A 15,666-nucleotide genomic window follows, 5' to 3' on the forward strand; every position below is an offset into this window, starting at 1 on the left:
TTTGAATACCCTGTACGTTAACATTCAAAGATGCATCCTAATCGAAGACCACAGGGTAAAATATTATAAGTAGCATTTTCTCAGTTTTATGCAACTTTAAAAAGCAAAACGCTATTAATTAATTGTATATTATCGATATCATTTTTTTTCTAACCTTCGACTAGTAGTCTGTGGATTTTTATGCATTTATACAAAATTTGAAGATATAAAAATATATTTAATATTCTAATCGAAGACCACAGGGTAAAATATTATAAATAGCATTTTCTCAGTTTTATACAACTTTAAAATGCAAAACGCTATTAATTAATTGTATATAATCGATATCATTGTTTTTCTAACCTTCAACTAGTAGTCTGTGGATTTTTATGCATTTATACAAAATTTGAAGACATAAAAATATATTTAATATTCTAATCGAAAACCACAGAGTAAAATATTATAAGTAACATTTTCTCAGTTCTATACAACTTTAAAATGCAAAACGCTATTAATTAATTATATATTATCGATATCATTTTTTTTCTAACCTTCGACTAGTAGTCTATGGATTTTTATGTATTTATACAAAATTTGAAGAAATAAAAATATATTTAATATACAAAAGCGTATAAGATATGAAGAATAGAGTATTCATTACAATTTTAATCTATCAATCAAGAAAAACGATTTAACTCGTCATTCGAGTAGTAATTTATGTACCTATTTAAAGATACCTATCTTTTCACGCGTAGTTTTAATTTTGTTACAGATAGGTTGTATCATATTACATCGCATTTACATTTGCAAGATCTAAAACTCACTTAACTGAAGTTGATTTGTTTTTACTTTTATCAATAAATCTGATTAATGGACGTCACGGTTAACAAGTTAGTAGGTTAATAAGTAAAATAAATCTTCTATTTCTTTAGCCGTAAGATATCCATAAAAATATAAATTTTTATAAAAATTTGTAGTCTATTAAGTCAGAATATCACAATGAGTTTATTCTTCGTAACCATTGTAGTTAGTATACCGTACAATGAAATGTTATGATTCGATTAAATTTATTTTTAAAAGTTATTATACAAATAATTGCCAAACTTTCTAGAACAAATAGTAAATATACAGTGCTGTGAATAATTATAGACTCAAACACCTCAAATTGGATGCTATAGAAAATCAGGAGATATTACATGACGAATTATTGCCCCTCATAACAGAAATTAAAATCAAATAGTATTTTTCAGCAAGATAATGCTCTTATTTATACAATTGCCACTAAAAACATGTGGTTTCAAGATTTCGAAAATTTCATTATTACCATGGCTAGCATCGAGACTGAATTCGATCGAGAACCTGTGGGGAATTTTAGCAACAAAAGTTTACGATCAGGGGAAGTCACCTATGGAAAACATCTTTAGGAAAAGAATAAAATCCGCGTGGCCAGATATTCAAAATGAAATTTTAAATAAGATAATGCATAGTATATCTAATAAATTAACAGAAGAAATAAAATATAATATATAATATAAGAAAATATAATAATATATAATATAATAAAATATAATATAAGAAAATAAAAAATAAAGGAAAATCTGCTAAATATTAGACAAAAACGTAACAAAATTAACATTGAGTTTATACTTTTTCACAGTCAGAAACGCAATTGTATGGGAAAATTAAATTTTTCCCAGACTCCAAAAGAAGAAAATTTTTGTTTGTTGTATCTTTAGTTTTCTTTTATATTGTAACATGAAATTGTATAAACGATTTCGTCAATTTTTGTTTTAATATTATGAAAAATCTAAAATTAGGGTTGATTTTATAATTATTCATGGTACGGTATGTAGTAGTAAAGATGTGTTTTATATTACACCGCAAAATTTTATACAGTGTAAAAATCAATATCTATAACAAATTTAATTGTTTTCACTATAAATTCTATCACAATTTATAATACTATTTTAAACCATATAAACCATAAAAACAATATTTAAATTATATAGTATATCATAAAATTTTATAATATATATATACAGTAAATTTAAAATTCAAAATGTCTACATATAAACTATAGTAATAGAAAATAATATTTCTATAATATGTAAGTACCTTTAGCATGATCTTTAATAATACACAAATACATTAGTTTCCTTAATAGGTAATTTTTTATAATGTACTAATCCCATATAAAAATAAATGTTATTTTTAATTATTAATTCACCGTAAATTTACATAATTTTATCAAATTCAAATATTAGTACTACGAGTCGATCAAATTATTCAAATATTTATGGACGATAATATATGTACTATTATGCAGCATACAAGAAGTATGATACATGCAGGATCAACGTAAATGTAAATGAAACTCTGATCCTTTTGTTCCAACATTGTACTTGAAGCAACGGCATTAATATGTAAGTCGAAATAGAACTGATTATATTCGTGATATTATAACATACTTCTAACGAATTACGATCATGTGAAAGATATCGGCGTAATACTTAGATCGGCTGGATAGGAATTTTAACGAAAGTAGAAACATTATCTCTCGGTGGCTTCGAAACTGTGCTTTACGATCCATGTGGAGTAACACGCGTCAATTCTCCTAACGGCTTTATACAATTGCATTGACTTACAATCTATCTTTACTCATTTTAATAGAGTCTCCTCTATGAACAAGAAATTTGACTAAAAAAGAAAATTAAGTAGCTTTCTGTAAAAGAGGAAATAAAGAATTGAATAAATTATGTTGGACATTTAATTTCAGTTTTTTAATGTTACCTGCGTTTGAAGTGATAGTTCTAATGTCTTTTAAAAAGTTTTGTTTACTTGGAGTTGAACGTCGCATTAACTACAAGGTTTTTAACGACGTTAATACTTCATATGTGTATCTATTACTCAGTATTCTTATACAGATATAAGACCATAAAGATTTTATCCTAAAACAATTTAATAAATTTTCTCTCCTTTTTAATTCGAGCTTTATGCCGCGAATAAATTTTCTTTCGCGTATAAAACGCCTAACAGTCCAAATTTTAAATAACCACGTCCCTTCGTTATGTAAATATAAAAATTATGTTGTTAAAAAATTGGAAAAATCTCGTTTAATAAACAGTTAAATTTCAAACTTCCCAATATGTACGTTCATTATTTTAAAATATTGTACAGATATAAGAATGCTACGTTAGGAAGAATTTCAGGTTTGTTTCATCATTGAAAAGTATACAAACTTTGAAATATCTTTTCCGTATATACATTCCACATAATTAAAAACACACATTGCCGACGTGTCTGCCAGCAACACCGCCACGGTTTTGTATTTCAATAAGCCTATCGATTATCGAAACCATTGGCATACTAGCCCGTATGAAACCAGTCGGAGTTCTCTCTGAAACCCGCGAACGCCAGGACAGTATTATCAGCGTAGCCGGTGCGGTATCGTTTTCGTATCAGAGTTCAAATACGAAATTGTTGATAAGAAAAATGTTATTCGCCGTCCCTGTCAGTGAACGTGCAAAAAATACGTAACAATATAAACACGCGATCTGAAATAACAGATACTCACTCGAAACGACCACTTATTAAATTGCCGAGCGAGCAATAGAATCTTTCGATATTAAATTGAAATTTATTTAATTAAGTTGCAAAACCAAAAAAATATCGTCTATTTGAATACAATATGATTTCTGAAATTAAAATTGCCTGAAAATTTGAAAATTTGAGGTTTAATTGTTCGATGGATGAAATAAAATTATGTTAAATATGTTTAATTCTTTTTTTTTTAAATAAAATTGTTACATCTGTACGAGAGTTTGAAATAACAAACGCGCACGCTGAAAAGACATATAGAAACATTTTGAAGTTTAACTGTTAATTACAATTTTCGATCGATAATGGAGAAAAATTCAACGTACTCGAAACAAAATCCACGTCCCGTTGTTCCTACGCTTTTCGTCCCCGAGTTCGCATGATATAAGCACGAACAAACGGCCGAGTTGAATGCAAATCACGCGTTTCACGGTGTGAGATATCCATCCTATCTGGAGGGACGAACATCCTGCAAACATGGATGTGAGAAGAATATGCCAACTATTAATCACGGTCTTCGTGTCCATGTATTTCTTGCTCTTTTACGCCGGGATCGCTGTTTTTCTCTATTTTCTGTGGATAGACTAGCCTAGCCTAGCCTAACTACGAAGGTAGTCGCATGTTCAATGTACAGAATTTCTTGAAAATCGCGTAGAGGAATCTTCTTTTCGATTTAAATAGATGTTCTTTGAAACGAAAAAAGAAAAAGAAACTAAATAGAAACGAATCTGGGACTCTAGGATTTTATGCAGTTTCATTGAGAAAAAGTAGATCAGCGATTATATCACGAGTTAAAGTGTCATTGCGTCTCTCGTTTCTTTCTTCGCCTCATTTTAATTTATTCCAAGTCATTGGCTGTGATTTCTTCAATTTCTTTCTTTCAATTGGCTCTGTAGAAAATTTCACGTGAAAATAAGAAATAGTGTCTTTAGTTGTAGAATCGCATTATCGTAACAACTAGGTATATTTTGAGACGTACGTTGCGACTCCTTCTACCTCTTTCTTACGGAATTTTTCTGAAAAAATGACAAAGCGGTATTACACAAAAATAATGTCACTAAATGTAAGTTCATTTATTTGATTCGTTATCATTCATCGTAAATTTCTCCCATATTTTTTCTTCTGTCATTTCTTTGCAATATATGATAATATTATTATATGAAATAATACGAGATATAATCCACATGATACGATGGTTTATTGTGCATATTGCATCTAATATATTTCAAGGCATTCATTATGATTTTCTATATTTCGTTGTTACAATAGCTTCTCTAAACTAGTAGCAAAACACAAGGCTAACTTTATTAACCATAGAATGTTTGTATGGTATTTATTTCAATACATTTATTAATCATTTCTTCTATATTCATATCTGACTGTTTCTCTGAAATATCTTACGTAAGGATACAAGATACGTACTATCCAATTATCTAAAATACGTAATACTACTATCATTCTATGCTTGCATTATCTATTCGACGTCAACAAAGCTGTAGTTGTACTTTTCTCATAAAAGAAGAAGATTTGCTAAATCAGGCAATATTAATATGTACATATAAAAATATGTTATATTATATCAAAAAGTTCGCTATAATTTCTTTTTCTGTGTTTCAATGAAATCCTGAGTAGTACGTAAGATTTATTTATAATATATAGCGATAAATAATGTATATATCGATTATAAAATGATTTATTATGCTTGCATTTTAATATATTCTAATAAATTTTCGTATTTCAATAGTTTTTCTTGAACCGTACCAAAATGGCATTACACGAAACACTAACATTACACACAAGACTATAAAATTATATTATCCAATTAGATTATACATTACTTCATTATCCTATGTATATTACCCTTACTTATTCGTTATATAAATACAACTATTATTTTAATATTATATATCATTATTATGTTTAATTATTTTATATAATTATGTATAATTGTATGTACAATTACTGTATCTATAATTCCTTGCATTTCTTTCTCATCATTCTGCGAAAAATCAGAACAGCGTCTCATCAGGGTTCAGACGACGGCATTGACTATAAAACTATTTACCACGATTTCATCGATGGAAACTCGTATAATTAGGAAAATTCTAATAATATAATATTATCATAGAACACGTTCGTCTGAAAACAGACTTTGCCTGAAAACGTGAGAACGGTACGCCCACTTATAATCCGCTTTTAATTAATTAACAGCACCATCGGATAATGCTTCTGTCGGTTACAAGGAATAGGAGGAAACTCGGTGTCTCGATTGTTTCCTTTCGTGCGGCAGACGCAAATTTTTGTTTTGTTATATATATATATGTATGTGTGTGTATGTGTGTGTGTGTGTATGTACCTACACGAAGAAACGTGGTGAGCTGGCTTTTGAGCGCGGGAGAAGCAAGCGAGTGAGCGAGCAGGTGAGACGAAGCGAAGCGGGGCTGAGGGAAACAGCATAGAAATAATAGTATAACAACGTTCTCTGTATCGCACTATAGTCCGCTCACCTGCGACGCTTATACAAGGTGTCACGAACTCATCGTAGAGTCGCCGTCGTTTCGAACATTTTTGTTTGCTTTCTGCGTATTTCATAAATTCTCACATTTTTTCTCTTTATTTTCTATGTATTAGAATTATATGTTATACATTCTTATCTTCTGCTTAAATTTGAATTTCTAGAGATTTTCTTTGCGTAGACAAAAGATCTGAGAAACTGTCCTTTGTAGAATTTTTGTCTTCTACGTTCCTAGTAAATTTTTATGTCTCTTTTTTTATTTTTTTTTTTTGGTTTCGTAACTTTTGTAATTATATTTTGCATACTCTTATTTTCTGTTTGATTTATTATTTCAGGCAATTTGATCTTCTTTTGAGATTTTCTTTGCAGAGATGTAAGATTAAAGGAATTCGTGAACTTCTACCTTCTTCTTTTTATTTCATGTGCATTGTAATTGCATGTTGCATATTTTTATTCTGTGGAAGTATATTTAAATCAAAGTTCCAAGGATTCTACTTGCTTTTGAAAGTTACATTGGGATGATTTTTATTGTGTTTATTTGTACGGTAAAGAAAAAGATAACAAGTGAAACTAACATTTTTGTACCGTGTTTTAAACTTTCTCGAATTGTTACACGCGCATTTGTGCACTTTTTTATCTAACCGTGCTATAATATAAACTGTAATATATATACCGTTCCGTATGATATAAATAAGAATTTAAATATATTGCAAAGACTAATAATAACGTGTTAAATATGTATTATCTCAAAAAATATTACATAAGGAAGTAAAATTAAAAATTACACTTGCAAAATTATTTCTTATTGTTTAAGTAGTCTATAATAAATATGGTGTTTTATTTTGTTTTCTATATAACGCCAAGATTATTTTCATTATTGTTTCGGTATAATTAATATTGAGCCGAAAATTAAAATGCGACGTGTAATATTTAAACTGTTTTTCTATTAAATTAAATATAATGTCGCTGTATTAATTTACATTTTAAATATTATACAGGATATCAAAATTAGAGATATTGCAAGCGGACTCGTTATTGCGAAATATGGTTGTCTTGTTTCATCTTTTACCCAAAATTAAAGAACACTTAATTAAATATACATATTTACACCTGAATCAAATATTACATAAAAATTTGGAATTGAAATTACTGCCAAAATTTGTTTACCTTTTAAACAAGATTAATAATTTATAATCTTGATTCCAATTAAATGAACGACGCGATATAATTAACCTTCTACGACGCTTCATAACTTAAAAATACATCTGTATACCTATATTTAAATATATCTATATATTCTATATATTTTAGTGCTATATCATTACGCCAATGCAATACTAATGCAATACTAAGCAATCTAATCAGAACAATTATTGATTTCTATTTTTTCAACAAAAGTAAAAACATAAAATATTACTGGACCGCAGATATTTATACAATTTCATATTTTTGCGAACATAATTAAAGAAATGAAAGGTAAATATTACCAAATATTATAACAAGTACTTGTCTTTCAACTTTTCATATATTTCTACTATTATATTTATTGTGTGCATTTTTGAGTAGTAAATTAAAATCTTTCTTTTTTTAATTTTCAAGTTACATTTCACCATAAATGTATATATAAATATTCGCAGACTGAGTACTAAATTACTTATTACATAAGAAATCAAAGTTAAGAAGTCGCGATTGAATTCATTATCCCCTAATCATCGTGCAACGTAATTTTCTTCCTTCTCGTACATTTTCACAAGCTCTTGCAACGAGATGATCAAAAATACTAGTCAATCATATACCATCGATATCAATCGCGATTTCTCAAACTGAACTCCAACTTTGAAGCTACTATTTTTTCTCTTCCTCGGTTTAGTTAGTTATTCGGTGTTGGTCAAGGTAAATGAGATAAAAGCAGCGCGTATTAATCGCGGCTGTCAACTGTGGGGCATTATTATCGTCGCTCTTCACGGACGCGGATGCCACGGTCGAGCGAATGTTGTTCGAGCTACATTCGCTACGCACCACCCGGTGTACATATAATATACGCTATAACGACGCCACTATAGAGATTGTTCGGTGCCGTAGTAAGGTAGTGACCGATGCTGTGGGATTCAGGTGTGCCTCACGGCTCACGTACAAACGCTCTCAGTTTAGCGGCGGTAGCCCACGCGAATCGCCAGTGCTTTCTTTGACAGTGTGTCGTTTGCCTCGAAACGATGACGAAAACTCGAGAGTCCGCAACGGTTTCCGTCGTGGTACGTTGCCATCGGTCCTCGCGAACTTTCCAAACAGTTCTGTGACAAAAGTTCGTGAACTTGATTAGTGTGTGCCACAGGTGCGCAACGCCGGATCACCACCGATCGTTGCAAGGGAAACCAACGACCGAAGAAGCCCCTGACAACGAGAATTAACGCCCAGGGAATTGTAAACAGAGTGATACTCGTGCTTCCACACGATCTTGTCTGGTACGACCAGCATATGTAATACGTGATTAATATTTACTGTTAGTTTGCTAACTCTTGAAGATTTTTAGTAATTTTTGGACACCCTGTATAGATTGAATTTACGCGGAGTTAAATTTGATAGCCTCGAACGAAAGGATTTTTATAGCGTCGCGTTTCTTGAAAACTTCTTTTGTTCAGGACTACTTACTTTCCGTTTTAGATGCGTCAAGTTAAAAGTTGCGAGTCCTTGAATGTTCTTAATTGTTAACTGATATTATCGCGCCCTTCATAATCTCGATAGCTCGGGTTACATTTAAGTTTTTGAAATATTTTTAATTTCAATTTCAAATAGGATAATATACTGGGCTAGTGTAATGTTTAATTTTTATGACTTAATCCTATTACGTTGTTTGCATCATTTTTGATCCAACGTTGTTTCTCTGTTCTTAATAAATTACTTTAGTTTACGAAAACTATAAAAATATCAAAACCGATGTGATTTCTCTTTTCAATTTTAAGCATAAAAATTGCCTTTAAAAGTCTTTCTATATATTCAGATGAGAGCATAATTCAAAGATCGTAGTGAGGTTAATACAATATTGATATAATTAGGTGTATCATTATATATCTTATAGAGTAATTCTAATTCCTATTTTATACTCTGCGCGATAAATTTCATTTACATAATTTTCGTCGCGTAAAACACAGATTATAAAACTCGCATTAAAATTAAGTATAGTGGGATCCTCTGTAATCTGTAAAGTCCAGGATGATTATATCTCGCGTTATACGAATTCAAATATTTCTTTCGCTTTATTTCCTTAACCATTTCACTCTCATTGTTATTTTCCAAATCGCGTTACGTGGGGCAGTAGGAATTTTCTACATTTTGTTTTACTGCAATTAAACTCTTGTGGTTTACCCATTATGCAGCAATATATCATCGAGGGTTAAGGTAATGTTCTTAGTGGTAGGATAACATTCGCCGAGTTAAAGGAGTAAAAAAGACTCAATTAGTATACATGTAATCTTACGCGATACTATTTAGAATTCGTATGATCAGAGTGCATGAGATTAGGCAAATAATAAATACGACGGAGAATTGTCGACAATTTTAGTGCAACGCGTTCTATCTTGGAAGATTTTTAACGACCTAGCAAAATTCGGAGCGGAAAAAGATGGAATGCGGAGATAGAGGGAATTAATTGTAACATATAAACGCACGTGGGGAGAGGTAACATAGCAGGTTATTCTTTATTCCACAAAAGTAGGCTATTTTCAGTGTATTATTGCTACCGATGAGAAAAAATATCAGTCTTACCGCGCGCCTTCTAATTGCATTTTGCTTACATTTTTCTATTAATTCGTCCATCACTGCGAAATTCAAAATAATAAATCATATAAAGATTCATTCCAAGATATCTTTTACTTCGTCTATTATTAAAACAACTAAAATTACATATTTTCGATCATTCATAAATCGCCAACGATATAGCAACAAGATGTAGCGCTAAATTTAGCACACGATTCGCAGGAATACCTTAGACGGTCATTTACATTTCCACCAATGAGAAATGTCGTACTCACGAGTTTCTCAACCAGTGTCAGCAAATCCAATGCGTTTTCCTTCGTTGTTAACTTCCATTAGAGGTTCAAATGATCTGCTTTTCATTCGCACATCCATATCCATTCATAATTCATTTACGACGCTTGCCCCTTCCTTTCTTTGCTCCTTATTGTTCCTTTATTTCCTCATAATTGTTTCCATGTTCTGGTGTCTCATGTACGCGGATCTGAACGCAACCATTCATGTTGGAATCTGAACATGATCGCAGGACGTGGAGAATCATATGCACGTGGACAAATATTAATTCCTGTCATTGACCAGGTAATTCATCAGTGCGTGAAAAGCGGACACTCAATGTGTCAGCTACAACAATGTTCGGGTCTTCTCGTTAGTTCGTGTCGTGTCAATCACGGTATCGTCTTTATCTATTGTGAGAAATCGAGAAGTAAAATAAAAATACATACGTGCATCGGTTATGTCTATCCTAGCGTTACGTGGATTGTACGAAATTGCAATCGCGATGATCGATATAGAGGATCGTGGTTTAAGAAATTTAAACAAATATGGATTTAGCGAGTTTCTGGAAAATTACGAGATTTTATTCTCTGAGATGTTAAAACAATGTTAAGGACTGAAAAATTTGGATAACTTGGTGTAAGTGCAACTAGGTTTTAGTTATTGTTATTTTTTATTAAGAGGAAATTTATCTTTTTATTAAAACTCGGAGAAAAAGATCAGTTTCTAAAATTTTTCTAAATTAGCTAACTGCTTATAATTGCATCAGTCACTATAATGGGTTATTACCGATTTAGGTAGAATTATAGGTTGAGTTTTATCGCTTTTAGAACAGATCGATTTGTTTTAAAAATATTCGCAACTATAACGTTTGATTTAAACTTTTGGACGTGAAGTGAATCTATTTGAAAATTCAAGAAAGCAGATCTTATATTTTAGTTCTTCTTCGGTTCATTCTTTAATAACTTGCTTTCCTTGGTATGGAACAAAATAATTATCTGAATGAAAATAACTTTTACAATCAGACAGACACAGATCTTTAATTAGTACTGTAATTTTTATAAACATTATTCTGTGAGCACAAACGACAGATTCGAGAAGAAGCTATCTTCAGTAAAAGAAAGAATAACGAAACATATTCGGTTAAATTAATTTATTTCATTCAGTCTCCTATAATGTTTTAGTATTTTTACAATCCACTATATTAAGTGACACCTAATAAACGCTATATGTAGTTGGAATTTTAAAATTCAAGAAAGCAGATCCTATATTTTATGGAACAAAATTGTATGGAACAAAATAATTATCTGAATGAAAATAACTTTTACAATCAGACAGACATAGATCTTAGCATTGTAATTATAAAATAAATCATAGAATTAGCATTGTAATTTTTATAAACATTATTCTATGAGCACAAACGACAGATTCGAGAAGAAGCTATCTTCAGTAAAAGAGAATAACGAAACATATTCGGTTAAATTAATTTATTTCATTCAGTCTCCTATCATGTTTTATTATTTTTACAATCCACTATATTAAGTGACACCTAATAAACTCTATATGTAGTTGGAATTTTAAAATTCAAGAAAGCAGATCCTATATTTTATGGAACAAAATTGTATGGAACAAAATAATTATCTGAATGAAAATAACTTTTACAATCAGACAGACACAGATCTTTAATTAGTACTATAATTTTTATAAACATTATTCTGTGAGCACAAACGACAGATTCGAGAAGAAGCTATCTTCAGTAAAAGGGAATAAAGAAACATATTCGGTTAAATTAATTTACTTCATTCAGTCTCCTATCATGTTTTATTATTTTTACAATCCACTATATTAAGTGACACCTAATAAACGCGTTATGTAACATCAAACACGTTATATTTATTATTGTTCCATTCGGAACATACAAAAAAATATGAGGTCTTCGTCGGTGAACTTGTAGCTCAATCGCGAAGAAAGAATATTTTTGACTGGGAATTTTAAAATATTAGAACAGCAATAAACAGCGTGCCCTCTAGAATTTACACAAACTTAACATATCCAAACAGTAATTTAGAAATATGTAACAATACGAGTTGTCCAACTTCTCGATCTGGAGGAATACCGGAACTTTATCGAAAAGCCGATCATTTCTTGTTTGTTCAGGTATCGTTTTATCCTCGTTAGAAAAAGGCGCGTCAAAGGTGCAGGGGAGGTTGCTCGTTACCCTTAAGATACTATTGATTGGAAAATGAAGCTTTTGACAACAAACGATCAACGATCATGTTACACTTTACTATGTATTAGTTAAGTATCAACAAACTGAAATTATAAGGGAATATTGAGAACAAAAATTAAGATTATACTGTAAAATATTTGGTCTGTTTTGTTAAAAGAAACTTTTATCGCAAAAAATACAATACGTTTATAATAATCAAAATAATTTTTTAAAACAGCAAATAATTATATTTCTAGTATAATTAAAAGTAGAATATATACAGAGTTTCTTATCTCAGAGTATCTGATACAAAGCTGTATCTCGATAATGATTAATAATTTTAAAAAATCCGTACAGGGATAAATTGTTCGATTCTGTGGGGCGCGCATTTTAGGCTAATTCGTTTTATCAATGCTGTTATACCTTTCAAGATTTTATATTTTCTTTGTTTTTATGGAACCTTATGTTTTTTGTTTGATATCCTCTCAGAGCATGAATTTACACAAATTCATCGATCTTATAAACCATATTTCAATTCACATATTTTGAACGTGCCAGAATTCTTTTCGTACAATTCGTTTGTTATGGAAAAATAATGCAAGTAAAAAATAAGTACTAGTCAACGATCGTATTGTAAACGTGATTCAGAAGTTATGCTACTGGCTATTACACATGTGACGAAACGGATAGAGATTAAAAAGAAGGTTCACCCATCTACTCGAAATCATTTTACCTTTCCTCCATTAAAAACTTACGTTATACTACATATATACTGTTTTTTTTTAATAGTGTTTATTTATGCCAAGATTTGTTTTTTTTTTAATACATTGTAGTAATTCACATAAACTATGAATTAGAATAAGGTGTGTTAGGCAAAGCTACCGATACGCGACGGTACGACGTAGCCATACTGTATTGAGTGTCGTGGTTTTTACAATTTTTTGTGTTTTCGTTCTTGTGTTGAGTTTTTTGGATTTAAGCCGCTGGGGAGCAGAGCTTTCTTGTTTATGTTGTTATTTTTGTCCTGAAACTTGGCCGCAAAACAGGACGCTTCGGTAGTCTGCTTTTTGTGTGCTGTGGGACTTTGGGAAGGGGCGGGATGAGAGGGAGGGGAGGGGGATGTTAAATAGGTTTATTTACAATATTTACAATATTTACAAAGTTTACACCTAGGTTACACGGAGGCAGAATTGACTTTTTTCGAATTGGTGGTTTTCTCTCATATTTTATTATGGATTTGGTATCCACCAATATTTTTTTGTGTTTTTTCTGTGTTTGTCTTTAGTGTCTTTCAGAGGGAGAGCCATGTTGATACTATGTACTGTTATGCTATAAACAATATAGTAATGAGGAGAAAGTAAAATGATTTCCAATAAATGGCTGAACCTTTCGTTTTAATTATTGTTTATTTCGCCACATATATAATAGCACAACCTCTGAGTCATACTACCATATCGCCTGCGGCTCATTAATGGCTAAGAGTAATTCGTTCATTACCTTCGTGAAATATCTATTTAGGGCTCTCATTTGTCGATACACCTTATGGTAAAACAATTAAATGGACTAACTCGATTTTAATAAATTAATTATTTCCACTAAACGATCGATGTCCTAGTCACAAATAGATTACAAATAAGTCTTTTATAAAGACATCTTTTTCCATATTAATTCAATTTATTAAATACATAAATAGGATATAAATTTTGTTTGCAAGTATAGAAGTATTTTTCAATCGTAACATTATCCCATAATAAAATTTGTAAAAAAGTATTCAGAGTTTAATCAACATAATATAATTATATTTACAAGTGTACACAATTTTTGCAATGTTTTAAATAAATTTATGTGTTAACGCATGACGAAAATGACAAAAGCTTACTTTTAGTTTAGTTTATTAAGAACGTTAATGGATAATCTCAAAGAAGATTCGTGATGAATCACAATATGCAAATTCAAACTGCACAAAATGTTAAATCAAATTTTAATTTAAAAGGAAGTAAAGGCAAAAATTTAATTCAAACTAAACAAAAGAAACTGCTTGCTGAATAATTAAAAATACTTTGAATCGACTATTATATATTTTCAAAGACATTACATATTTCTCCTATGAATCTTTATTTCCACTCATCTATGAAATAATCATACACATGTAAATACTTGTATCCATCATTTACAGAAAATGCTCGTTTACTTTCTTCCTATCGAAAGGATGGCGATATTCTGCTTAAAGATCCCAGTTTTAAAAAGACACATTTTCATAGATTTCTATTCGGGGTATTCAATAGCTCTATTTGAAACCGGTTGATCTATAACAGTGTGCACTACCCGATAACATTTCAATCAATAGCGATAATTATTGCTAATACCAGTGATAAGTCAAGATAGCGGAGCATTTTTTTCTTTGATCTAGAACTTATCGAACAACGAGTAAACTAATGGTACGTAAACCATTGTATATGTTCAAAAGGTTCTCGACGAAGAGGACGATCGCACGCGAGGACCTGCTGCGCGGAGGAACTTCAGAGTTTCCAAACGTTACACGTGATCGGGCGTGACGGAAGACAGCACAGTCCAACCGGAAGTCAGCCACAGGATCAGCCTTTAGTCGACTACAGACGATTGGTATTTATCAGTTCGGATTCGTCTTCTGGTCGTGAAGAGGACGACGCTGACAGCAGTTGCTCGAGTTCCTCGTTTTTAAACGGGCTGCCACGTGCTGGCAGCCATACGCAATCTTTGGAGGACTGCGATTGGGATTACTTTGAGAGCGGCTCCTTGCCTCTACCAGCCGGTGTACCTGTCACTATCGGCACGAGCAACGTGGGCACAGAAACTAGCACCAGCCAGGACTGGAGCTGTTGCCCTGGACGTGGTTCCACTGCTTGTCAGGTAGGTTGTTTTGTAAAAGTCGAATTCAGGTGGAGAGACAAGAGCTTTTTCATTACACGTGAGATTTTTATCGAAGAGTGAGTCAGAGAGGGATAAAGTATAAGTCGGGAAAATATCGTGAGATGTAGATGGGAGGAGTGTATGTATAGATATACTGGTGGTCACCTACTCGTTATTTTTATCGGAAGACTCTAATTTTACTTTATTTCATGTTTCACGGAACAAGTTTCGCTAATCTTGTTTTCTAATTATCTTATTATAAATGTTATATCACTCATCTCACGTATTGCTTATAAACGGGCTGCAGATGTTTATACATTTATGAAGAATGTAAAAATACAAAAATGCATATAATGCATCAACATGCAGAAATATAAAATATACCAAAAATATAATACTCGTTATAATATCTGACAGAAGAAATAAATCCTTGTTTAGGTTGCATTCTGCTTAG

The 15,666-nt window shown here is 31.2% G+C and overlaps 1 protein-coding gene across 5 annotated transcripts in view; it reads left to right on the top strand.

Annotated features, from left to right (window-relative positions):
* The window catches only part of LOC132904592 (uncharacterized), a 95,003-nt gene that overhangs the window by 31,250 nt on the left and 48,087 nt on the right, over positions 1–15,666 (top strand). For all 5 annotated transcript variants that reach the window (XM_060955217.1, XM_060955214.1, XM_060955218.1 and 2 more), the window contains exon 9: positions 14,791–15,212. In XM_060955217.1, coding sequence (XP_060811200.1) covers positions 14,791–15,212 — 422 coding nt within the window. The remainder of the gene's footprint in view (positions 1–14,790; positions 15,213–15,666) is intronic.

The sequence above is a fragment of the Bombus pascuorum genome, chromosome 2 (genome assembly GCF_905332965.1).
Source record: "Bombus pascuorum chromosome 2, iyBomPasc1.1, whole genome shotgun sequence".
Lineage (NCBI taxonomy): Eukaryota > Metazoa > Arthropoda > Insecta > Hymenoptera > Apidae > Bombus > Bombus pascuorum.